Genomic DNA, 25,357 nt, shown 5'->3' with positions numbered 1-25,357 from the left:
TTCATATTCTGGTGCATAACGACTCCATTTTCATGTTTGTTCGAATACTAAATGTACTGTACTTTGATGATCGATTTTTATGCTTATGCAGAACAAAAAACAAGCGAATACGAGTTGATCACACTTGCAGAAGTTCCAGATTTGCATCCGTTAGATGTTATGAGTTTTGGCACCAAAGAGTTGTATGTGTCTCCAAAATACAAAATCTTGTACCTTGGTTGATGACTGTACTGGATTGTAAATACATGTTGCCATTTGAGTGCAATTGGAAAAGCTGATTATTATTGGAAGGAACAGGGACTCTTTTTCATTATTTCTTTTATGAAATTTATTGCCATGTTTTTCATAGATGTTCACTGAATGTTAGAAAACATATTTTATTACACAGACAGTTGGGGATTTTTAAAAAGGTTTGGTGTTAATACCTTAGAAAAATGGGTATTTTGTTTGCTTGACTTTGTGATATGAATTTATTTTAAAACTTTTTAAAATATTTAGATGCCCCAGCATTATTGTTGTAACATATTTAATTGTAATAAAAGTATCTCTAATATCCTCAAATGAAAATTCCCATTTTTATTTGACCTTATCTATGAAAACACATTTTATACATATATGTGTCAAAATAACACATTTTGACACACATTTGTGTTCATTTGACTAACACAATAGTTGTGTTAAAATGACTAACGCATTAGTTGTGTCATAAATGACAACATGTGTTGTCCCTGAGCTGATTCAGCACGTGTTAAAATTGAACACATCATGTGTTGTTTTTGACACATCTGTTTTAAGAGTGTACAGTCTTCTTCTTCATTCACCAACCCTGACCCTTAACTCTGTTAAAGTCTCAGACATTTGGTCAAAACAGTCACTACTGAATTTAGGGTGAAAACATTCTGAACATTAAAGTCTTGCAGCAGTGGAGAAACTAACTGCTGAAACAGTGAATATTTATTTGACTAAATCTTAGATACTGAGTTTTATTCAATAAAACCCAACAAGCTGCTCTGCCTCTGATGATTAATTTGTGTCAACAAAGAGTAGCTAATGTGTTTCAGAGAGAAAATGAGGGCTTGAATCACAGATTAAATTTTACTACTTGAATAGTAAACTTTCCAATAAGTTCTTCAATAGATCAAATAAATTCATGGAGAAACTTGTGATAAACAACCACATACCTGACATTGTTTTCTTAGCTTGATTTGGTTATTAAACCTGAATCTTTAATAAAAACAGCAATAAAATCTTGATGTAATATTTCTAACTGGCAGACTTTTAAAAATGTCCTGAAACACTTTGGAGATAATTTATCTTTGTGTAGAAACACTGACTGATGTAAAATGAACATCAATTATTCTTATTGAGAAACGTCATCATATCAATTCATCCTTATCAGGTGCTTCGTTAAGGGATGGTTAGCACCATTAGTCTTGTCATCTTCCTTACCTGCAAACAGTAGAGCATATTTCACTTAAAGTCAAATTATTTGTTAAACTGAAATACAAATTTTCTGTTAAGTTTAGAGAAGCAATATTTCATTTTGTTGAATAGTTAAAATCGTAAACAGCATCATCCAGCTGCAAACCTGTGCTGAAGAAGTTAAACACAGATTTAAAACCTGCTGGTCATTGAGTTCAGACACAGGATTTCAGTTGAAGGTATAAAACTAAATATTTCTATTTAAGAATGATTTGTTCAACAGTAAAACAACACATTTAGTAATTAAAATGACATAAAACTAAAATGAACCCATTTTTTAAAAGCTTAACTGATAAACTTAATAAAACTCAAGGTTGAAATGAAAGAAAGAGGTTTTGAATCACAGATCAGATTTGATTTTACTAATCTAAATAGTAACAAGAAGCGTTACAGGATAAAGGATCCCTTATTTATCAGAAAAAGGACTGACCTGAAAACCAAACTTTGTTTTTAAGAAGCAGATCAGATTTGCTTATTATGTCACATCACTGAGGTGCAGAAAACAAATGCTAATTTATTTTCTTTAGACTTACTGACAGCTAATTATAAATATCTATGAAACCTGAAACACTGAAGCTTACCTGAAGAGTTTCTGTTGCAGCGCTGCTTGTAAAGCAGAAAGGCCACAGCAGCTGCGAGAACTCCAATGACAATGATACATCCAATGAGAAGACCATTACCTGAAATATGGATTAGAAGAGGATTATATTACTCTCACAATGTATCAGTATAGCAACCTCCAGCCCAACCCCCAAGAATAGCACAATTTCATGACTAAGTTCAAAATACACCATTTTTTTAGACTCTTGTGAGAAACGATCTTCATTTACATAATTTCTGCTTGTAAAAACCAGGGATTAATAGTAACAGTTTTCCCATATAAAGTTTAATTTATGGGACACTTCATGCCTTTCTTAACACAACCAAACTGTGTGTGAATCTGTTTGTTTCTCATAGTTTCCACCTTTTGGTTCAGGACTCATGGATCTGGTGTAAACTGCTGGCAGGTGTAGTTGTAGCTGTTTTTCTTGTATATCACCAATGTTTGCCATCTATGACCCACATTATAATCTCAAAACAATAGTTTCAGCCATTTAGAACAGCTGTCAGTGAATAGTAATGAATAAAAAGGAGGAAACATTTTATTTGGTTGGAGCTGAACTAAAATGACTAAAAACAACAGAGTTTGGAGAAGATGAAAAAGTCATTTGTGAAATTTAATAAAAGGTAATTTTTTGACATTTTGAACAATATTTGAGTTTCTGCTCATACTGTCTGACAAAAGGTTGTTTCTAAACTGAGAGAAAGTATCACCACAGAGTCTGATCCTCTCCTCATCAACCTAAATGTCCTTTAAGACCAAGATCTAATTGTCCCACTCCTTGACCACCATCTTCCTCCTTCCATCAATTAGAAAAATGATACATTTAAAATATAATCATATTGTATTATATTTTAGCCTTGGTCAAATATGTAGATTTAAAAAAAAATATGTTATTCAATAATTTTATTTAGTTTGAGATTTAACCAAAAGCTGCAAAAACAATATTTTTCTATGACTGATGACTGTTGCCCTTTCAGCTGATCTTCCACTGCTGAACCAAAGGTTTTCAAACACTTCTACTGATGTTTTCATTTATTCCATCAAGGATTCTGGCTTCGTTGTGATCTTTTAAGGTAAAAGTCTATTTTCTCTTATTCAACCAAAGTAGATGATCAGCTAAAGAATGATGCTTCTCTCAGTAACAGTCTCTGGTTTTTGCTGAATTTGTCCTCATTTCTATTTGTTAGGCCTGACTCCTCTTCTGTCCTCCACTTGTCTGCTTGGTTTATCTTTAAAGCACACAGATAAATATGCTGTCATGGTTAGATTCATGGAATGGACAGAAAATATGTTAAAAACAATCAATGTCCAAAAAAAACCCTTTGCAAGAGCTTCACTTTTTACAATTTAATAAAGTCTGAATCGTTGGAAGAAAGGAAATAAATTTAATAAATTAGGGTGTTTAATAATTTACACAATTTCTCCTTTGTAACATTTTTGCAATTTTATCTTAACTGTTTTTTATAATCAGCTCTTTATTTTTTACTCATCTGCTCTAACAGAAGAAATGTTTTCATAACTGAAACAAAAACGACTCAGATTCCCTTAATGAGACAAGCTGGAGAAAATCCCTCCAACCTGATTCTGTGGAGGAAGCAGCTCAGCTCTCCTGTTCCAGCAGCAACAGGAGGAAACTCTTCTTCCTCCACCAGTTTCAGCCACACTTATCTGACTGAGAAGAACCTTTAGATAACTTCCTGATTACTGAGCTAAGACACAATAGAAGAACCACCGGCTGCATGTGGGTGCATCTTAGCTGCTGCTGTGTCTTTGGGACAAATAGTCAGTTTTGTTAAACAGACACTGATTGTATGAAATATGAAACAAATGCAAACAAATCTGTCTGTTTTTCTAGTAAATGTGGAATTGTACCGGCATGCAGGTTTTAATAGATCTTTACTAGATATATAGGCCAATACTTAAATATCTTCTCTATTGATATCCAGAACTATTTAAAGAAATATAAGATCAGGACTCTCCTGTTTGTTTATCTCCTGTTGTGTCCTTCAACTCTATAAAAACACAGAAATATTATTAAATACATTTACTGTATGTTTTCATTACAGTGGAAAATATCAGCCAAAAAAAAAAAACTATTTACATCTTTGTCAAAAGCTTAGATTTATTTTGTTTTACTAGAAGCACAATATTTGGTAAATTATTTACAACCTGTTAATATTATTATTATTATTTGTGGTTTATCTTAAACCAGAAAATAAATCGATCAACTTGTGTCCCAACATCTGTTGCCTTTTTTAAATGGTTTAAGCTTGTTTTAAAACATTAAACTCAGACAAATGTTTTAAACTTCTTCAAATGTGAGAATTACAATAATGATTTACAGTAAAAATAGCTGTTAGTTTCCTTGTTAAGTTGAAAAAGATTTACACAAACCTACAAACAATATCAGTAAATATACAAAATATTGAAAACATATTTAATCAGTAACCAAATCAAAACCTCTGAAGTCATTAAATGTCCAGAAACCAGTCAGACTAATCAGCATCTTACTTGGATCAGATAAAACTTTGACTTAAAATACTTCAAACTTGGTGCCTTATTTTCTCTTTTAACCTAAAATATTTGATCTCACTAATTTGAGGAGACATAAACATAGCAGAAAATAATGATCTAATCTGTCAAATTACAATTTTTAATGTTGATAAAGAACAAATCTTTAGCGTTTGAGTGTAACTAATAGTTATAAGTAAAATAAAAGACCATTTTCTAAGAAAATTATCATGAAATGTGAATTTTGAAGTTAATTATGTTGACGTTTGCAGAGATACTTTGTGTTCCACTTTCTGATATATCTAAGATCTGTTTATCAGAATCAGAATCAGAAAAGCTTTATTGCCAAGTACGTTTTTGGACATACAAGGAATTTGTTTTGGCATAGTTGGTGCAATACAATACAAATTAAACAGTATAAACATATCTACAATATAATATAAATATATGTGCACAGTTTTAAGTGAGTGAGAATAAATATAGAGCAGTATAAGATGCAAGAGCAATACAACAGTGCAGGTGATCATTGTGCAAGTAAAGCAGGAGTCCATGCTGAACGTTAATGTAACGCATAGAGTTACAGGTTACAGGTGTCCTGTCAGCAAAAAAGGGGGGGGGGGGGGTGTGGGGGAAAGGGAGAGTGTCAGGGTGGTTTCTGGGCTTTGTTAACAAGGCTGGTGGCAGATGGAAAAAACTGTTCTTGTGGCGTGAGGTTTTGGTCCGGATGGACCGCAGCCTCCTGCCAGAGGGGACAGTCTCAAAGAGTCTGTGACCGGGGTGGGAGGGATCAGCCAGAATCTTCCCTGCCCGCTTCAGGGTCCTGGAGGTGTACAGTTCCTGGAGCGACAGTAGACTGCAGCCAATCACCTTCTCAGCAGACCGAATGACACGCTGCAGCCTGCCCTTATCCTTGGCTGTAGCAGCGGCGTACCAGATGGTGATGGAGGAGGTGAGGATGGACTCAATGATGGCCGTGTAGAAGTGCACCATCATAGTCTTTGGCAGGTTGAATTTCTTCAGCTGCCGCAGGAAGAACATCCTCTGCTGGGCTTTCTTGATGAGGGAGCTGATGTTTGGCTCCCACTTGAGATCCTGGGAGATGATGGTTCCCAGGAAGCGGAAAGATTCCACAGTGTCAATTGTGGAGTCACAGAGGGTGATGGGGGCAGGTGGGGTTGGGTTCTGCCTGAAGTCCACAACCATCTCCACTGTCTTTAGAGCGTTGAGCTCAAGGTTGTTCTGGCTGCACCAGTCCAACAAATGGTCCACCTCCCATCTGTACGCGGAGTCATCACCATCAGAGATGAGTCCGATCAGGGTGGTTTCGTCTGCAAACTTCAGAAGCTTGACAGACTGGTGACTGGAGGTGCAGCTGTTGGTGTACAGGGAGAAGAGCAGAGGAGAGAGAACACAGCCTTGGGGGGAACCGGTGCTGATGGTCAGGGAGTCAGAGACGTGCTTCCCCAGCCTCACGCGCTGCTTCCTGTCAGACAGGAAGTCAGTGATCCACCTGCAGGTGGAGTCGGGCACACTCAGCTGGGAGAGCTTCTCCTGTAGCAGAACTGGGACGATGGTGTTGAAGGCAGAGCTGAAATCCACAAACAGGATCCTGGCATAGGTTCCTGTGGAGTCCAGGTGCCGGAGGATGAAGTGAAGGGCTAGGTTGACTGCATCATCTACAGACCTGTTGGCTCTGTAGGCAAACTGCAAGGGGTCCAGGAGGGGGTCGGTGATGTTTTTTAGGTGTGAGAGCACAAGGCGCTCAAAGGACTTCATCACCACAGAGGTCAGGGCGACGGGTCTGAAGTCATTAAGCCCTGTGGTCCTTGGCTTCTTGGGAACAGGGACGATGGTGGAGGACTTGAAGCAGGCTGGCACATGACATGTCTCTAGTGAGGTGTTAAAAATGTCTGTGAAGACTGGAGACAGCTGATCAGTGCAGTGCTTCAGGCTGGCTGGTGAGACAGAATCCGGACCAGCAGCTTTCCGGGGGTTCTGTCTCCTGAAGAGTTTGTTTACGTCCCTCTCCTGGATGGACAGAGCCGTCCTCGGCGTGGGTAGGGGGCTGGTGGGGGGAACTTCACGGTGGGGGTTGGAGGTGCCAAGGCCCCTCTTGAGGTTGGGGAGGTGGGGGTGGTGGATTGTGGCTGCAGCTGTTGGGGGGCGTCGTGGGGGATGGTTGCAGGACTGTCCCTTTGTCTTTCAAAGCGGCAGTAGAACTCGTTCAGGTCGTTGGCGAGGCGTCGGTCGTTGATGGAGTGGGGGGCTTTCGGCTTGTAGTTGGTGATTTGCTTGAGCCCTTTCCAGACAGACGCAGAGTCGTTGACTGAGAACTGGTTTTGGAGCTTCTCAGAGTACAGTCGTTTGGCCTCTTTCACTGCCTTGCCAAACTTGTACTTAGCCTCTCTGTATATGTCTTTGTCCCCACTCCTGAAGGCCTCTTCCTTATCCAGTCTTAACCTTCTGAGTTTAGCTGTGAACCAGGGTTTGTCGTTGTTGTAACTCACCCTGGTGCATGATGGTACACAGCAGTCCTCACAGAAGCTGATGTAGGAAGTCACAGCCTCTGTGTACTCAGATGCAACAGTATGCAACAGAAAATAAAACTTGAAGTAAATATTGTCCACAAAATAACAGAGAAACTCTGAATTCCAGCCTGACTTTTGTATCACATCCAGTTTACTTTGAAACATTTGATAAAAGGTCAAAACTAGAAAAGAATCAGTCTCTATTTGACCTGAATTATTTAATAAAGTAACTGTGTTGAGGCAGATATTTCTAGAGTTTAACAGATGCTTCTGGAGATAAATTTACAAATCGTTTGTCCTGTGTGCGGGATGTTAGTCTGACACCTATCAGTGGGGTACAGTTTATTAAATTTGGATTTATCTTTATGCACTTTAAAGAGGACAACCTGGACCTTCTAGTGATGTTACATTTGTGGAGGCAGGACCAAGAAACTTCCATCAAGAAGGTCCATTAAACAAAATGTAGAAATTAACTTTTTTCCCTAATAAAAAGGTTTGTTTTGCCAAAAGAAATGTTTTCTCAGAATCCGTCTTAATTCATCAGTACACAGTGCAGCAATTTCAACTACCGTATTTTCCGCACTATAAGGCGCACCGGATTATAAGGCGTATAGAATAGAAGCTACTGCAGTCAAACGTTTTCTCCAGGGCCGAAGTTACTAGTTTCTTCAGGGTTAACTCCCTCACTCATACGTTGCTGAGTTGAGCATGAAGAAACAGCATCAAAACACTGAGTTGTTGACGAGATTCGGGGTTCTTTTTAATGACTTTGCAGCACGTAAAAACACAGGGCTTACAGACTCATACACCGCTGCTCCAGTCGCCGTCTCTACCCACCCCACACACACAATAATACCAACGTCACTCCTTCACTCTTGATTCTCAGCTACGGCAGCACACAGCGCCACCTCTGTCCGGAGGAGTAATGTCAACATCTTCCATACACACACACACGAAACATACACCCCACACACTGAGCTTCTAATCACATATAGTTCAGGCAATTCCTGCAACAGTACATTCAAACGTTATACACACACAAGTGGTGTTGGACTAGGAGTAAGCACAGTACAGGTGTTTACCGCTATTACTTCGGCGACGCCCCTGACTACGCCGTAGCCGTAATGCTGCAAGCTGTGCGGCTTTGTAGTTTACCAGTCGTACTGAAACATTTTGACAGAGCGCCGTGTACAACCAGTATGGATCAACCAATTAACCAATTGATCCATATATAAGGCGCTCCGGATTACAAGGCGCACTGTCATTTTTTGAAAAAATTAAAGGTTTTTAAGTGCGCCTTATAGTGCGGAAAATACGGTAATTGAAAAACTGTTTTTGTTATGCCAGTTTAGAGGAACATCTAGACTCTATGTTTCTAATTAGGCAGATATTTGTCACTTAATATCTATATTTCTTTCAGGTGGTTTTGAACTTGAAAAAGCTGCTGTGTTTCTAGAGATATTAGGGAGAAAATATTTTACTTAGAATTGATCACAAAGTTCACTTAAAACTTCCAGGGGATGAGAAGGACGAGGGTGAAACAGTGGCACAGGAATGTGAAAGCTCAGAGGAGAATACATCATCTTTAGTCACATATTTTATAAAGTACATCATTGACCATGTTTACTTTTTGTTTCAATAAAATTTGAAAGTTCCCACGACTAGGGGATCTGTTTTACGGGGGATCAAATTGTTCACACTAAACATGTATTAATAGTTACAAACCATAATGTTTTTCTTTATTATTATGGCACCTAGAGGCAACAAAATGCAAATAATAATGGGTCAGAACTGGATTAACTTGCTTTCCTTGGACTTAGAGCTGGGAGATATTGACAATGAAATTACCAAAATAATTTTTCTGAACAATTTAAACAATTATCAGGATACAGTTTCAAATTCACAATTTGGTTTCTAAGACGGGATTTCTTTCAATACAAACTGAAAGAACAAGTTAAAATAAATATTACTTAGAACTTAATCTACTAAGTAAAAACCCCAAATATATATAAATTACATACACACTGATTTTCTCTTTCTGTTAATTATGATGATTTTCCACTTACAGCTAAGATTAGAATATTACATCAGACCATGAGACATATTAAATGTATATATACACATATATAAATATATATAAATATACATGTACAATTGTGTTCAAAATAATAGCAGTCTGTTTAAAAATGTGTTAAGCTCAAAACCTATTTTCTTTGGAATAGGTTTTATTTCCATACATTGGGAACACTGTACATTATATTCTAAATAAAACCATGAAGAAAAATGTATCAATCTTTTAATTACATTACAGAAAATTAAGAAATATTAACACTGTTCAACAAAGTAGCAATGTCTGCATTTTTCTTTACAAACTCAAATATTTACTATATAAACAGAAGCTTCTTCAGGATTTATCATTCAAGCTAATATTTAGTTGTATAACCACTGTTTCTGAGAACGTCTGTGTTGCACGGAGTCTACCAACTACTGGCACCTGTGAACAGATATTTCAGTTTAGGATGATTTGACAACTTTCCAGAATTAATTCTGCATTTCTTGGTTTTGCCTCAGAAACATAATCTTTGAGGTCAACCTACAAGTTTTCAGTGGAGCATGACGCATGGTGATTCAAGCATGATTATAATCAACGTCTTAATCAAGGTACGCTGCTCTTCTGAACTATGCCTGGAACAACACATTTTTGTCAGGTTTTCAGAGAGAAACATGTACAACATGGCTTCATCCCTAAATAAGGGCCAGCTGATTGACACCTGTTTCTTCACAGAATGAATGATCTGAGTAATTGAACTCCACACTGCTAATACTTTGAACACGTCTCTTTCAATCAATTACTGATTTACACAGACCCAGGAGCATGCATGTAATAAATGTTGGTTTTCTATGACTTTACTACATCTACCAGCCAATATTTGCCATGTGCTAATATGATCTCTACCAAAAACAGTGACTGATCTGGTTAGTCTCATTTGACTGTTATTATTTTGAACTCAACTGATGTTTACAATATGTGTGTCTCCTGGCCTGTGTTTTGAACTGTTGGCAACCTGGAGAATGTTGACAGACAAATTGAAGTGAAAAGCATCAGTTCTCTGACTACAAGCTTTGCAGTGTTTTTTAAATATTTTTCTGTTTTTTTGAAAAAAATAAATAAAACCAGAGAGAAAAACTCACCAGAAGTGACGTGCACCAAGTTCTCTTCTGAGGAAATTTGATGGCAGATGTTATCTTGCGTCACAACACAGTGGTAGTGGTCTTCCTTGGTCACATAATGGCGAAGGATATACTCATTTATTCCATTCGGAGATGGTTGAGGAGCTCCAGCAGAAACAGTGAAATTAGCACGATTCTGGAACTCCATTTTAAGTGCTGGAAAAACACCACGAACTTTGCACTCCACCAGTGTCCCATTATTGAGTTTCTCAATAATCCTGATAGTTGGCTTTGGACATGTACCTGTAAACATAAAGTATCAATTATTTCTCCTCTTCACATGTTCCTCCAGCAGTGGGAGGTAATACTGCATAAAATATAACTAATATAAATATGGAGACTGGGATGTTGAGTTGAATTTATAAAAACCCTCCAGACCTTCATGATGAGTTTGTGTCCACAAATATTAATGTGAGAGAGAAAAGAAAGTTTAAAAACAACTCAGATTTTACTGTTTTGGAAAATAATGATCAACATCATGTTAAATACACCTAAATGATCGATGATGAGATTTGTGAGGAATAAACAACATACCTGAGATTTCATTTATCAGCATGTCTGATTTACTTCTTGAACTCTCACTTTTAAATACTAACTTATTTTAAATATAACGAAGAGACATGATCGTCTCAAACAGAGAAACCATGTTAATTTCAGCCTGATTCTCATCATAATTTCCAAATTACTGTATTTAAAACGTGACAAAAGGTTAAAACCTGAAAAGCATTAGTCTATTTGAACTAAATAATTTAATAAAGTAACTGTCAATGTAAAGAGCATGTTTAAGTGTTAGGATATTAGTCTGACACCTATCAGTGAGGTACAGCTTTTAAAGTCTGGCTTATCTTGATGCACTTTAAAGAGGACAACCTGGACTTTGTAGTGATGTTACATTTGTTGGATCAAGCTAAGAGACCTCCTGGACCATCTTACTTCAATGACTGGTATTTTTTTCAGACAACATTAAGATATACTGTGTCCATTTTATTTCCATTAATTTGTTTTGTTCATCAAGATGTTTTCTCAGAATCAGAGTCTCACTTTCTTCTGTGCAGAGTACAACAGTTTAAATCTTTTAAAAAAAGTTTTTGTTATGTGTTAGGTATTATTTAGTCAACTCAGAGGTAAGAACGATACAGTCAGAGTTACTTGCAGCAAGGGTAGCCCACTTTGCAGTGAAACTACAAAGTTTTTGACACCCTATCTCTTTATTTATATGCACAGTTCAACAGACAGTTCAGACAGGGTGTGTGTGTGTGAGACGGAAAGGAGGCTGGTTCTCACAAAGATAACAATGATCTCACACACACAGGGAGGAAGGCATAGCCTTGCAACACAAAGTTTTTACATGAGTGATAACAAGTTTTTGCACCCATTCAACAAAAACTTAACTAATAATATTTAGATAACACAGTCAAAGGCCACTCTAAACATAAGTTTTTTAACTTGATTTGAAGCAACTTAGAGTTTCGGCACTTTTACAGTTTTCTGGGAGTTTATTCCAGTTTAGTGGAGCATAAGAACTAAAAGCTGCTTCTCTATGTTTGGTTCTGGTTCTGGGTATGCAGAGTAGATTTGAGCCAGAAGACCTGAGAAATCTGGGTGTTTGATACACTGACAAGTCTGAATATTTTTTAGTGAAGATGCTGCCAGAAGGTGGCCCTCCTCCACTAAAAAATTGGTCCTCTTCTCGGAACAGCTCTCTTTCCACCGAGGTCATTTCTAGTGTGTATCTCCACTGGCTGGTCCAATGCAGGACTATTTATGTAGATGATGCTGCTTCTTGCAGAAGTGCTGCTGCCATCTGGGCACAGATCTCTGCTCACAGCAACATCAGTCCACAACGTGTTTAACATAAGGGAAATTTGACTAATACAGCGTTATCCACAGATTGTTTCAAAGTGGTGATGCTTTGAAAGTTATGTGAAAATGTGGAACTAGAACAAATTTTAAATGAACTGTGCTGATCCCATCTCCTGAGTTCAAGCTACAAAAAATAAAAGCACTGTTTTTAGAAATAAAACCCTAAACAAATAATGTGTCAGAGTCACTTTATAATTAATTTAGAGTCACTTTAAACAAAATCAAATGGTGTAACTGTAACAAACTTTTAATGAAATTCGCTGACACAGACTTTTATGTTTACTTGGACCAGAAACCTGGATCACATCAGCCGCTTCATTGGATCTGCTACTTTCCAACCTAAATTATAGAACATAATTATGTTTTTAGTATTTTACTTGTTAACACGTTTTAGGTTTCACGGATTCTAATGATTGACATGTTTTATATAAATGGAGCAGATGAGGGAAATTAACACTAGTAGCTGACAGCAAACAGAGGCTCAAATTGTTCACACTCAAAATTAATCAATAGTTATAAACTATAACATCATTATGGTGCCAAGAGGCTCCAAAAATAACTAACAATGGCTTCAAACAATGGACCTGATTTGGGGTAAATACATTCACTTTCTAAAACAATTAATTGTTTTTTAGCTTGGAAACTTCTAACTCGTTGGACTTAAAGCTGAGCGAAATTGAAAAAAGAAAAGTACATCATTTTTTTCTATATTGAACGATCTAATTAATTATGATGATACAGTTTCAAATTAACAATACGGTTTCTAAAACAGCATTTGTTTTAGAAGGATCATATCATTAAACAGACCCCACAGACTCCAAGTACACAACAAAATGTATTTAAAGGCTAACAAACTGGATTTTGCATGATATGTTCCCTTTAATACAAACTGGAAGAACAAGTAAAAAAATAATAGGATCCAATGAGATTTACTTTCTAATGAGGTTGCCTTAAAACAAAACAAAATGTGGGAAATTACAAGTAAACAAGAAAAAAATACTCATTTGGAAATAACAATATATTGATGTAGAAGACCAATTTGCAGTGAGAGTCCAAAAATGTTTCAGTACAACCATAAAATAATACAAATCATGTTTGTGCTGCTGGCTATAATCTCTTCTCCATCTTGTAAAAATAATTAACTGGTTTCCCCAAATAGCTAACAGGTGGCCCATCATACAGCCTGATAAACCAACATGTATGGTCTGGATTACTGAATTTATGACAGTATTAAATTGCAAACGATTAGTAATATGCTGACAATCTCCCAAAGCAGAGATCATTGGATCGTCAGTGAAGCACATTCTATGCATAGTAGTTCTATCTGGGTGTTCGTAGACAGTTTCATTTTCTTCCTGTTCCTGCTGCATCATAATTTAAATCATGCAGGGAGAAATAAGAGATACTGAGGGTCTGAATATTTCAGTCTCAGCGGTAAGCGCCATAAATTACATGCAGTTCACTAACGGAACACCAGAGGGCAGTATAACCTTAACTGTCTGGTGAGAAATGACCCACTCTATCCCATGATTCATTTTGTCTGGAAGCAGTAATGGCGGAGGGGAGCTCTCTACCTATTTCCTGTTTTCTTTGCATTTACTCTGCACCTTTTCTGTTCCATGTCAGTTTGACAATTGATGAAAGACTTTATTTTTATAATTTTTCTATCACATGACCAAATATTTTATATTTTTAGAGCACCTTCATATTCATGAGTGCTGCATCACTGTCTCGGGGGTCTGGAACGGATTAATTATATTTCAGTTCATTTTAATGAGGAAAATAAATTCCACATAAGAATAATTCCACTTAATATCTCCATCACAGAATAAATTAAATTATAAAGTTGAGGTACCACAGGTGCATTTTAAGGTCTTAAAACATTGGGGGCTTCAACTCAGAACCTCAATATTTTAATTTCATAAGAAAGCAGCTCAATTTATATGTAATTTAGATTTAAACTAAGATAGGACATGTTGTATCAGCTCTCTTCCTTGATTGGGTTTTCATTTAATGAAAATATTATTATTATAATCAAACAAAAAAGGTTTACAATAATTTTACTTTTATATTTTTGTCAGTAAGTGATGTGAAGGATAGAGAGAAATTGTTTACAATTGATTCATCCGACAAAAGTTTTTTTTAAACTCTGAGAAACTATGTTTAATGTGGGCTAAAACTTTGCTTCTTTTCTCACTTATGTCAATAAATGTTACACTCTCATCAAAGTGTTTCACTCCTGAGGCTCTTTGGTCGTAATTTCTTACATTTCAAAAAAGGAAACTGATATAAATTGAAATTCTTTTGTTAAATGGTAAAATCCTAAAAATATATTTATATATTTTAAGTATGATGAGTGTTTCAAACATTTGATTAAAATAGTTCCTTCTTTCATAAACCTGTTCTGTTTTACTGCCTTCTTTCCAGCCTTCATTACAGTTATGAAGAAATGTTTATTTGGCATTGGAGCCATTAGTTCAGTCTTTACAGTTAAACACTTTGTGTACAGAAAAAAGGGTTTAAAATATATCATAGAGCCTTACACCAGAAATGTCCTGTTATCAGTACTAATCTTACATTCTTAATAAATGTATACATAAAATTATAAGTATGTATGACCTTGAGTAAAGCTGTATAAGTTTTTTAATAAGTTTAGTTTATATAACATTACAGTTAACTAATTAATGGTACACCTGTGATTAATTGCTATTAGTTATTTCTTATTAATTCTGCACCTGTAAACAACCCAGGGCTGTATGTTTAGGATCAGAAGATATCAAAGAGATGGAGGCTTATTTTTGTACTTTATACTACGTCTTAATGGCACCAGTAGATATTTTCCTGGTTTTTTTGAGCAACACTGTTTTCTGTCTACGTGTAGAACTGGACAATAGGACTGGCTGCAGCAGTGAGATGTAATGTCAGGATTAAATTCTGTGATTTTGACTGAACAAAAGGACCAGGTATGTTCACATCATTATGAAAAAGCTCACAGAGATGGTTCCTACTGTTTTCTATCACGGCCAGGGTATTTAACTTTACCTGTTGCTCAGGTGAGACCCGTCTACTCTCTGTTCATCTTTATGATGATGCTCATTAGTGAACATCCACCTCATGTCTTACTGGGTGAATAAGTGATTAGGTGTAGCTTATAATTCTAAACCAGCATTCAGTTTGGGGTATGACGCTCTGCTTCCACCTGTTCCTGTGAGCACACACGCACCAGGCTGGTCTGAAATAAGCCATCTCCCCTATTGTAGACCTGATCCAGGTGCCCAGTGTAACTTTCAGGTAATGAACGAGGCAGACTGATGGTCCTGGACAGAACTGCCCTTCTGGACTTCTCCAGACTGCCAGTCCGCTCCTCCCTGTGCGAGTAGTTGATAAGTTGTGGTGCCATGCGGGCAACTAACAATTTTTTTTCTTCTTTTCTTTCGACTCATTGTCTGGTTAGGTGGAGCATGCAGTGATTATATGGAATACAATAGAAAGAAATCTGATTGTTTTAGAGAAAAATGTAGTCCAATGTTATTTTGGTGCTTGATACATATTTTAACAGACATGTTCTTCTAAATATACTTTATCGTGACATTTGGGGTTATTCAGAAAACATCTGGGCTTTGGCCCCAGAGGCCAAGGTCTCACAACGTGCCTGTAGAGAAAACAGGTTGGGTGATACCAAGTTTCTGTCTCACTGGAAAGCTGGAGAGTATATCAGGAGATTAATAATCCATTCATCTTTATTCCTTGGTGCTGATGTTGCGAACATTGATTCAAAAAAGAGATCAAGCATGACTCCTGTTCATGTTCATATGCTCACCTTTATACACTGTAATTTAAAATCCTTGTAAACATTAAGGATTGTTAAAAGCTTGAATGTTGAAAGATTTTGTTTTTAAACATTTGGATCTTTGACTTTTTAGCAGTTGAAAATAAATATATATTGTTAAAAATAAATTAAGTCAGTTAACTTTCAAATTCATATTGTATGGGTTTTCATTTGTGAAGGTGTTAAATAAAGAAGAGTGGTAAAAAAAGGACAAACTGACTAATGTGTCAGTTTCACCCACAGAAAGTGATGATGGAGATCATTGATGGATTAGTTGACCATTAAAACGGCAACACCGAGGACATTGTTGGGGTTTTTTAAGTTCTGAATCCATCGCACTGAGGGGCTGAAGATCAGGAGGAGTTTTCAAGAACAACAAATACTCAAAACATGCCAATAAGGCAATGAAGAAGTACCGAAATAAGTGGTCTATCTAGTTTTCAGAACTAAATCCAACTGAAAATATGTACGACTGAACTGAAAATTCAAGTGGCAAAGCAGCACCAAGAATCCAGGGAAGGGAATCAGGTCAGAACTGATGGGAAGATGGAGTTAAATTCTGGGCAATGCTGAAAGAAAACCTAGTCGAGGCTACAAATAGTTGAGACTTAGGTGAAGGTTTGTCTTCCAACAGTATAACGATCCTTAACAAACAGTACATTCATGTGATAGTTTAGATCAAATTATAATCATATATTAATATGGTCCAAAGTCCAGAACTAAATCCAATTGAGAATTTGTGGCAAGAAATATAAATTGATGTTTAAAATTGCTCCTCATCTAATTGAAATTAGCTTGAGCTACTTAGCAAAGAAGATTCATAATAAATTTCTGTCTCTACATGTTTAAAGCTAAAAGAGACGTTAACCAGGAGAACCACAGATTTTATTGTGGCAAAACATGATTTCACAGAACATTGACTCCTGGGGCTGAATCCAGATGCACAGTACAGTTCACAAATCAGCAGATGATCAAGTCAATATCTGCCCAATATAAACATCCTGATTTTGTGACTAAATCCAGTGAAGTCAGATAAAACTAATATGCTTCAGAGCAATAAATCTGATTTATTTTGTTTTTTAGGCAATAATTTGGTACACAAGTTTCAAAGTCAACTGCAGGAAATTGTTATTTTGAGCAGCAACCTACAGAGTTGATTAAATACTGTGTATCTTGTCAGGAGTAGAAAACATTATATTATGTAACTGTTGCAAACTGCTGAACCATTTTACTGTTTTAAAAAACCAAAAATGTGTTGTTAGATTTCAAACTACAGACAACTCTCAAATTGGAACAAACTTCCTTTGTTCTGATGTTTTGAGAGTCTGGACTATTTAAAAAGCTGCTGAAGACGTTGTTATTCAAGCATCCCTTTTCTTAAGATATCAATCATTAATCTGTATCATTGATTGTTTTAAGATATCAATCATTAATCTGTATCATTGATTGTTTTAAGATGTCAATCATTAATCTGTATCGATTGTTTTAAGATATCAATCATTAATCTGTATTATTGATTGTTTTAAGATATCAATCATTAATCTGTATCATTGATTGTTTTAAGATATCAATCATTAATCTGTATCATTGAGTGTTTTAAGATATCAATCATTAATCTGTATCATTGATTGTTTTCTGTACTCTTAATCATGATTTCATTTCTCTGCTCTGTCTTTGTGAGGCACTCTGTGATTTCTATCTGTGAAAGTTGCTCTTTAAATAAAATATATTTACATTCTAATGTAGTGTTTTTATGATTCTGAGTGTGAAAATGAACTAGCATTTTCTAAATCTGTTACTGTGTCCAAGTGTAACATTTGCTAAATGTGTTTGGTTTGTTTTTGAATCACACTTCTATCAATGTCTGGCACTGACCTGGCTTCCATTAAAATGTAATTATTCTATTTTAAAATGCTTTAAGATCTCTTAACAGTTTTGTTCCTTTATTCTGTTTAAATAATGATTTGTACCCATAAAGATAAAGTAGAAGTTTGACTCTCAAGATAATAGAGGATTTAGAAAATCAAACAATAATTAACAAAATAAAAATAAATACAGAACTTGGTTGAACTTACCTTTGATATTTACAGATGTAGTTTTATTAGACTGATGATTAAGTTCATTTTGTGTGGCTACACAGGTATAGTTGTCTGTCTTGGTCACTTTGGTCTCCAGGATGATGTTATAGCGCCCACCTGTTTCTCTGACCTCTGGTTTTCTATCAGAAACGTTGTTTCCATCACTGTCATACCAGACTACAGTGGGTTCAGGAGAAGCATCAAGAACTTCACACCTCAGCAGTGCCCAGTCAGCAGTTATATGACTACTGACTAATGGTTTTGCAAATGCACCTGTGAACAGAAATATTATTTAATAAGTTTAATATTCCTTGAATGTTTCATGTTCATCATTCCTACCTCAGCTATGCTCCACAAGATCGTTTTAGGAGAAAGAAAAAAGTTGAACATTTGATCAAGAATACCTGAAACATCACTAAAAGTAATCTGTAAGCCGTCTGAACAACTCAGATTATGTAGAAAATTACCTGATTATAAAAATCAGACTTTCTTCTTAACCACAGTAATTATATTTGATTATTTGATCTTAGCGCACAAATATTTTTAACTCATCATCATAAACCTTCCAGTTGAACCGGACTTAAAATGTCTAATGTTATTTTAAGGTGTATTCAAACATGATATTTAAACTATTTAGGTATCTAATTTATAATTTTAGTTTAAAGACGACACCCGCACTACGTGTTGTAATCTAAATGTGATGATTAGTTTATTGGTTTGAGAATAATTAAAACCCACACAGACTTTGAAGTCGATGAGGTCATCAGAAACGTTACTCACCATTTCTCTTTCCTCCTGATCTGTCCTTTAACCTTATAAAACGCGGAGGTTGTATGCGACCCAATATTGACATGAAAACAATAATAAACTGATACTGTATGATTTAAATATTCTTGGAAACGTTGACATAGGCGTGTTATACCTCGATCGAAAGCTTCTATAGATGGACTTTTTTTTAAAACAGCATTACGTATCTTAGTGAAGCGCATCAAAAGATTTCCATCTTATTTTACATCAGTAAAAAGTAAGAACCTGTGTGCCGACATTTATCTCTTTAGTTAATAAAGTTGTGGTAAAAATAGAGACGTAAATAAAATGTGACTCTTTCCAACTGAGAAACTAAACTAGTAAAATAACTTCTGCCCTTTTAAATCCAAGCGTAATTCAATTAACCTGAAATAAAATTAACCAAAGTTCGTTTAGATCGTAATAACCGACACAAACTTCTCAACTAATAAAGTATAAAAAGTCTCGCTTAAAGAGTTGACCAATGAGGTTCAGGTTCTCTCACATCGCAAACAACCAGGTACGAAACTAACCAATCAGCATCTCCGTTTAATGTTTTGTTACAACTTCATCAACCTTTTTGCTCAGTCAGCCAATCAGGGTCGAGTATCTCTCAATTAGGGACGTTTCTGGTTTCTTCAGCGCTACCTTCATCCAGTAGAAAATCAGTTCAGCTAAATTATACAGAGATTGTTGTCAATAAAATAGACTCTTTATAGCCAAAATAAATCAAGATTTTACACCTCGATGATGTTAGAGCTGATGAACAGTTAACACGTGTTTATCTGTATTAATTCAAACGCTTCAAAGACTATAAAACCCGATAAGTTTACATAACATGTTAGAAAACTTATTTAGGTTAGAAGTAACATTAATGGTTTCCCTGAAATACTTAAGACACATTTTAACAAAATGTTTTGTCTATTATGAAGTGATTGTTGATGAACTCTGAGTCCATCTACTGGAGATGCCCTGTGTTGCACTTTATGATCATTTTTTAATCCACAGCATCACGTTGATTTTAAATTTAGTGCAATTATTGGAGAGAAAACTACAGAGCTACTCTGTGAATTTTATCTGATCTTTATGTTTGGAGGTGATTTAATGTGTTTAAAATGGAAATGTGGGAAATAGGTCAATATCTAAAAATCATCAGTTTTATTTGCATCTTCTACCAAGCTGTTTTTGCTGCGGTAAAAAGTAAGTCTGTTGTGTTTCATGAAAGCCCCTCTAGTTCAATTTACAATAACAAGACATATATGTTGTGGTTTAAAAAGGTTCAAGTTTTTCAACAAAAGTTAATGGTGACTGACATAAAGTTGCATACAGGCACATGGCTGTGATCAGCTCTAAGAGGTTAAGATGTTATCTATAGGGGAGAAAAGGAGATGTTAGATAGTTGTTAAAGTCACCAGCATAGGAGTAACATGAAAGAGAATCAATCCCATAAATCCCATATAAAACAAATTTTTAGGATTTCATTCTTTCTCTACTAGAACATTGCCAAAATTAGAAATATCCTGTCCAGGAGTGATGCTGAAAAATTAATCCATGCATTTGTTACTTTAAGGCTGGACTATTGTACTTCGTTACTATCAGAATGTCCACAAAATGCAGTTAAAAGCCTTCAGCTGATCCAAAACGCTGCAGCAAGCATTCTGATGAAAATTAAAAACAATTATCATATTTTTTTCCCCGTTTTAGCATCCCATCATTGGCTCCCTGTTAAATCCAGAATAGTATTTTAGATTCTCCTTCTCACATATAAAGCTCATTAAGCTCCTTTATACATAAGAGATCTGATTGTTCCATATGTTCCTAACAGAGCACTTCGTTCTCAGACTGCAGGTTTAGTGGAGGTTTCCAGGGTTCCTCATCGTTAAATGGGAAGCAGATCTTTTAGTCCTCAGGCTTCTCTTCTTTGGAACCAGCTCCCAGTTTTTGTCCCTGAGGCAGACACCCTGTCTATTTTTAAGGTTTAACCATTTCCTTTCTGATAAAGCTAATAGTTAGAGTGGCTTAGGTTATCCTAAGCAATCTCTGTAGTTATGCTGCAACAGGTTTATCTAAGACATCGTCCTGGCAGGGGTCATTCGCTGAGGTACTTCTTACTTAATATTGTCTTTCTATACAGTAGTTGATACATCTGTCTTTCAGTGTTTAACCCTGTCTCTCCTAGACATAGCTAATGGCTGAGCTTTCACTGTGAATAACTGTATGTGCTCTCTTTCATCCTATAGACTTTAAAACTGGCACAGTGTTTATCTGCTTAGCTGTCTTTCTCTCCTAGATTAACTTAAAGGAGTTACTACTGCCATTAACTTTTTACTTTTCCTCAACTTAGAAAGTAGTCCTGGATCAGTGCTACTGTGTTTCTGTATTTTTTTGTGTGTATTCTCTGTCTTCTCAAACCCCAAGTCTGTCGCAGCAGATGACGGCCCACACTGAGCCTGGTTCTGCTGGAGGTTTCATTCTGTTAAAGGGGAGTTTTTCATTCCACTGTTACTGCATGCATGCTCAGTATGAGGGATTGTTGCAAAGTCAACACAATGCAAGCGACAGTCCACTGTTCAGGAGGAGTGAATGCTGCATGTCACTGACTCGATGGAATCTGCTAGATTTCCTTAGATAGAAAACTTCTTAACCAATAATAAACTGAACTTGACTGCATTGTTTGATAACTACGACCAATTAACTTGGAATCTGTCTGTATGATTGGATTGAGTTTATTTTTTGTAAAGTACTTTGAGACAAAATGGCGCTATATAAAAATGAAATGCATTGAAATTGATAAGTAAAATCTGAAAAGATTTTCCTTGTCACCGTTTTCATCGCTGCAACAAAGAAGCTACAATCACATATCACATATTATGAATATTTCAAGTCTTCTACAAACATGACTGGTAATATCATCCTCGATGGGGCCTTACATTACCATAGATAACAGGCAGCAAGCCTAAATAGTAAGATATGTGTAAACTTAGTTGATGAAACATGAATAAAGGGAACACAGCTGGAAATGCTAAATGACATGAAAGCCAAAAAGAAGAAATAAATATACCAAGGATATAATGCATACCTGAAACATTTCTAACGGAAAATAAATGACCGATGCTTTTAGATATTTCTTCTTTTACAGACGTTGTTTGTGTCATGGGCTTTAGGCCTTGATATCAATTCCTTGTAAGTCATTTTCATCACAGAGTTTAGATTTGAGCTGGGATCATTTACTTGTAATTCCCAATATTCCTTCTGCTTTACATTTTCTGAATATTATTGAAAAAATGCAGCAGAAAAGGTGTCTCATAAAATATAATTGGGTTTGCAGTACTTATTCTGGAGTTTGTCAGTAATACAAGAATAAATCCACACTGGAATGTTCCTTTCATGCAAAAGCAATTTGACTTGAGTTCTGGAGTCATTTGAATCCATCTGTAGACAAACATGTTCTTATTAATGAAAACAAAACCTATTCTTTCATTAGTCTTTAAGTGTTCTATAAAAATACTTACCAACAGTAAGCTTAATTTGCTGGCGTTCCTCCTCCTTACCATCTAGATTCAAGCAGGTGTAAGTTCCACTGTCTGATACCTTTACTTGTTTGATAGTTATTGAGGCATTTCCAGACTTTACTTCATCTGGAAAATGAGAGACCCGACCATTGAACTGCTCATCTGGACTTGAAGGGTTAACTCTGCCATTTTCATAAAGAAATACGTCCTTGCCATCTTTTTTCCAGTCAAAGCGATAATTTGTGAGTGATGTGCTAAAAGAACAAGGTAGGATGACACTCTCGTCTTCTTTGATGATAATCGGGGTTTGATCTGAAAAACAAAAGCATGCATCAATAAAAGTGTTCACACGTTCTCCAAATGGCCTTGGCATTTATTCAATATTGTTTTTTATACTTGTGATTAGTTTTTTTCCCCTAATTGTTGGGAAAACTCTCTAAAAATCATGTCTGGTGAGTTTTATAAAATTTGTTAAGGTGGGTGTTTTCACTGCCCAAAGAAACAAACAAAAAAACAAAAAAAACCTGGTGCATTTATCTTATCAGGTTCATGTAGCAGCTTGTCTGATAAACCAAAGTTAACTGAGAATCTCTCTACGGGAATCGAACTGCAAGGCAACAGTGCTACTAACTACGCCACCGTGCAGCCGCTAAGTTATAATTTAATAATAAAAAAATGGATTCGTTCAAAGAACGGATCTCAGAGCTTTTATTCTGGGCACAGAAATGCAGGCAGTAACCAGCGTAGTTCAGACGTAGATTATCGGAAGCAGATCTGGGTTTTAAAGACACAGTACACATCCTCCCCTCAGATCTGATGCGCCACAAATGATGCAACATTCAAATTCAGTAATAGGATATTTCTACATCACTAACATGATACAAGAATACAACCATGAAAGCAGATAGACGCAGATCTTTCCAAGCGGTAGTTCAGCAGTAAATGAAGAAGTGTTCAAATTATTCTGAACAGCAGCTAAACGCAGGTGTGAAGACTGACATCCTGCAACAAAAGCAGCCTGGTGACTCTTCAAGCTGCAGACTTTACATTACAAACCGATGATTTATTTAAATTTTCAAAACGTGCTCTAGCGAAGAATATCCAATATTATTAATAATATTTCGAAAATATAGTAGCGGAAGTACTACTAAATAAAGTGGTAAAATAATTTCCTTACCAAGTTTATCACCAAATGTTTTTCCAGTAAACGTCAGAAGGCAGAGGGAGACCAGTACAAGAAGCTCCATAGCTGCTGTAATCTGCTACTTTACAATTTAATAACCGGCAGATCTTCCTATAAAAGGCTCTGTAGCCACTCCTCTTCTCAGACTGACTGAGTCATCTCCGACTCTCTCGCTCTCAGTTTCAGAACAATAAACACCTGCGCAGACCATACACATCTCAGTGTGTTAGTAAACCCACAACCGCGCACAAACCCTGTTTTAAAAATCACTGCATTTGTAGCTGTGTTGTAATATATTTCCATCCTAATACAAGAACAGTCCAAATAAATGATCAAAAGTCACAAAATGACTATAATGAGTGGCTATAAACATCTGACCAGAATATATTCTCAACTTCTAGCTTTTAGACCTAATCAAAATACTTTCTTAAGGAGAAACTAGAAATGAGGCACAATTTTTTTTTCCCATAATCCTCTAATACAAGGGTGTCCATAGTGTGGCCCTGTAGCTATTTTTGGCCCCTGGACTGATTTGCTAATTTCTGGCCCTAATATTCATTTCAAGAATGGTATACATTTGACCCACCCGCACAAGCTGGCGGGTCAAACTGCAAACGTCTGTATCTAAAAAAATTCACTGTGGTACCAAAACCAACCTTTCAACTCACCATGTGTTTAAGACAGTGTAATGGATCTAAAAATGGGGGCATGCAGAAGAAACCTGTATTGTTAAGAATTGTAACAGGATCTGTTTATAGCAAGTCATTTTTGTATGTTTTAACAACCTGAAAGCAAAGCAAGTTTCAAATATGAAAAGCATCATATCTATAATATAAAGGAAGGAAAGACTGACAGCAAAATACTAATGTTAGTTTGTTTTGCAATGTGTGAGTATGCTGAATTCTCTCTTATGTGTACATTGAATATATCAGAAACAAAATCTATTGGAATATTGTTTAAAATGAAAGGTAGAAAATGCTAATAAATGTAAAAAGCTTGTATATCATATACTCCTCTTTGGTTTGTCCATATTTGTTATATTGTTCAGAAATAAGGTAGAATGCGAATAAAACAAATAGTGACATATTGGTTAGGTTGTTAAAAAGAGCTTTTAGGCTCAGTGTGAACCAACAAATAAACTTTTCAATTCAGTTTATTTATATAGCGCCAATTCACAACACATGTCGTCTCAAGGCACTTCACAAAAGTCAGGTACATACATACAAATTAATCCTAACCATTGAACAGTGCAGTCAGATTCAGTTGTTTATTCAAATTGGATAAAAAGTTTTTCTATCTAAGGAAACCCAGCAGGTTGCATCCAGTCAGTGACTTGCAGCATTCCCTCCTCCTGGATGAGCATGTAGAGACAGTGGACAGTCACTGGCGTTGACTTTGCAGCAATCCCTCATTCTGAGCATGCATGTAGCGACAGTGGAGAGGAAAAACTCCCTTTTAACAGGAAGAAACCTCCAGTAGAACCAGGCTCAGCCATCTGCCACGACCGACTGGGGGTTTGAGAGAACAGAGCAGAGACACAAAGAGAACAAAGAAGCACTGATCCAGGAGTCCTTTCTGTGGGAAGGAAAAGTAAATGTTAATGGATGTAGTTCCTTTAGTCATTTCACCTAGAAAGAAAGAACAGATAAACTCTGAGCCAATTTTCAAGGTTAGAGTCTGAAAGAGAGAACATAGAGTTAGTCACAGTAGAAGCTCAGTCAGTAGCCATGTCTAGGAGAGAGAAAGGGTT

At 36.2% G+C, this 25,357-nt stretch overlaps 1 protein-coding gene across 2 annotated transcripts; it reads right to left on the bottom strand.

Annotated features, from left to right (window-relative positions):
* Positions 1 to 1,076: 1,076 nt before the first annotated feature.
* Positions 1,077 to 23,779, bottom strand: LOC124865186 (V-set domain-containing T-cell activation inhibitor 1-like). 2 transcript variants are annotated; one of them, XM_047360151.1, is made up of 7 exons: positions 23,602 to 23,779; positions 22,425 to 22,736; positions 18,124 to 18,399; positions 10,318 to 10,599; positions 3,665 to 4,098; positions 2,064 to 2,162; positions 1,077 to 1,449 (listed from the first exon to the last, which is right to left on the bottom strand). In XM_047360151.1, the coding sequence occupies exons 1-5, from the start codon at positions 23,669 to 23,671 to the stop codon at positions 4,055 to 4,057; spliced, it is 984 nt and encodes a 327-aa protein (XP_047216107.1). In that variant the 5' UTR covers positions 23,672 to 23,779; the 3' UTR covers positions 1,077 to 1,449; positions 2,064 to 2,162; positions 3,665 to 4,054. The 2 variants fall into 2 exon arrangements, with proteins under 2 accessions (XP_047216107.1, XP_047216108.1); XM_047360152.1 differs by lacking the exons at positions 1,077 to 1,449; positions 2,064 to 2,162; positions 3,665 to 4,098 and adding an exon at positions 9,466 to 9,619.
* Positions 23,780 to 25,357: the final 1,578 nt, after the last annotated feature.

Source organism: Girardinichthys multiradiatus, unplaced genomic scaffold (assembly GCF_021462225.1).
Source record: "Girardinichthys multiradiatus isolate DD_20200921_A unplaced genomic scaffold, DD_fGirMul_XY1 scaffold_37, whole genome shotgun sequence".
NCBI classification, from domain to species: Eukaryota; Metazoa; Chordata; class Actinopteri; order Cyprinodontiformes; family Goodeidae; genus Girardinichthys; species Girardinichthys multiradiatus.
Note: the sequence above shows the minus strand (reverse complement) of the source record. Positions and strands in the feature narration are given on the sequence as shown.

Bases quoted from the DNA above. Each gene is read 5' to 3' on its own strand.
- LOC124865186 (XM_047360151.1), bottom strand. From the start codon at position 23,671: ATGGAGCTTCTTGTACTGGTCTCCCTCTGCCTTCTGACGTTTACTGGA. The intron at 10,600-18,123 runs GTAAGTTCAACC...TTATGTTTACAG, and splicing joins TACATCTGTAAATATCAAAG to GTACATGTCCAAAGCCAACT. The intron at 4,099-10,317 runs GTGAGTTTTTCT...GTGTTTTTATAG, and splicing joins CTTGGTGCACGTCACTTCTG to AGTTGAAGGACACAACAGGA.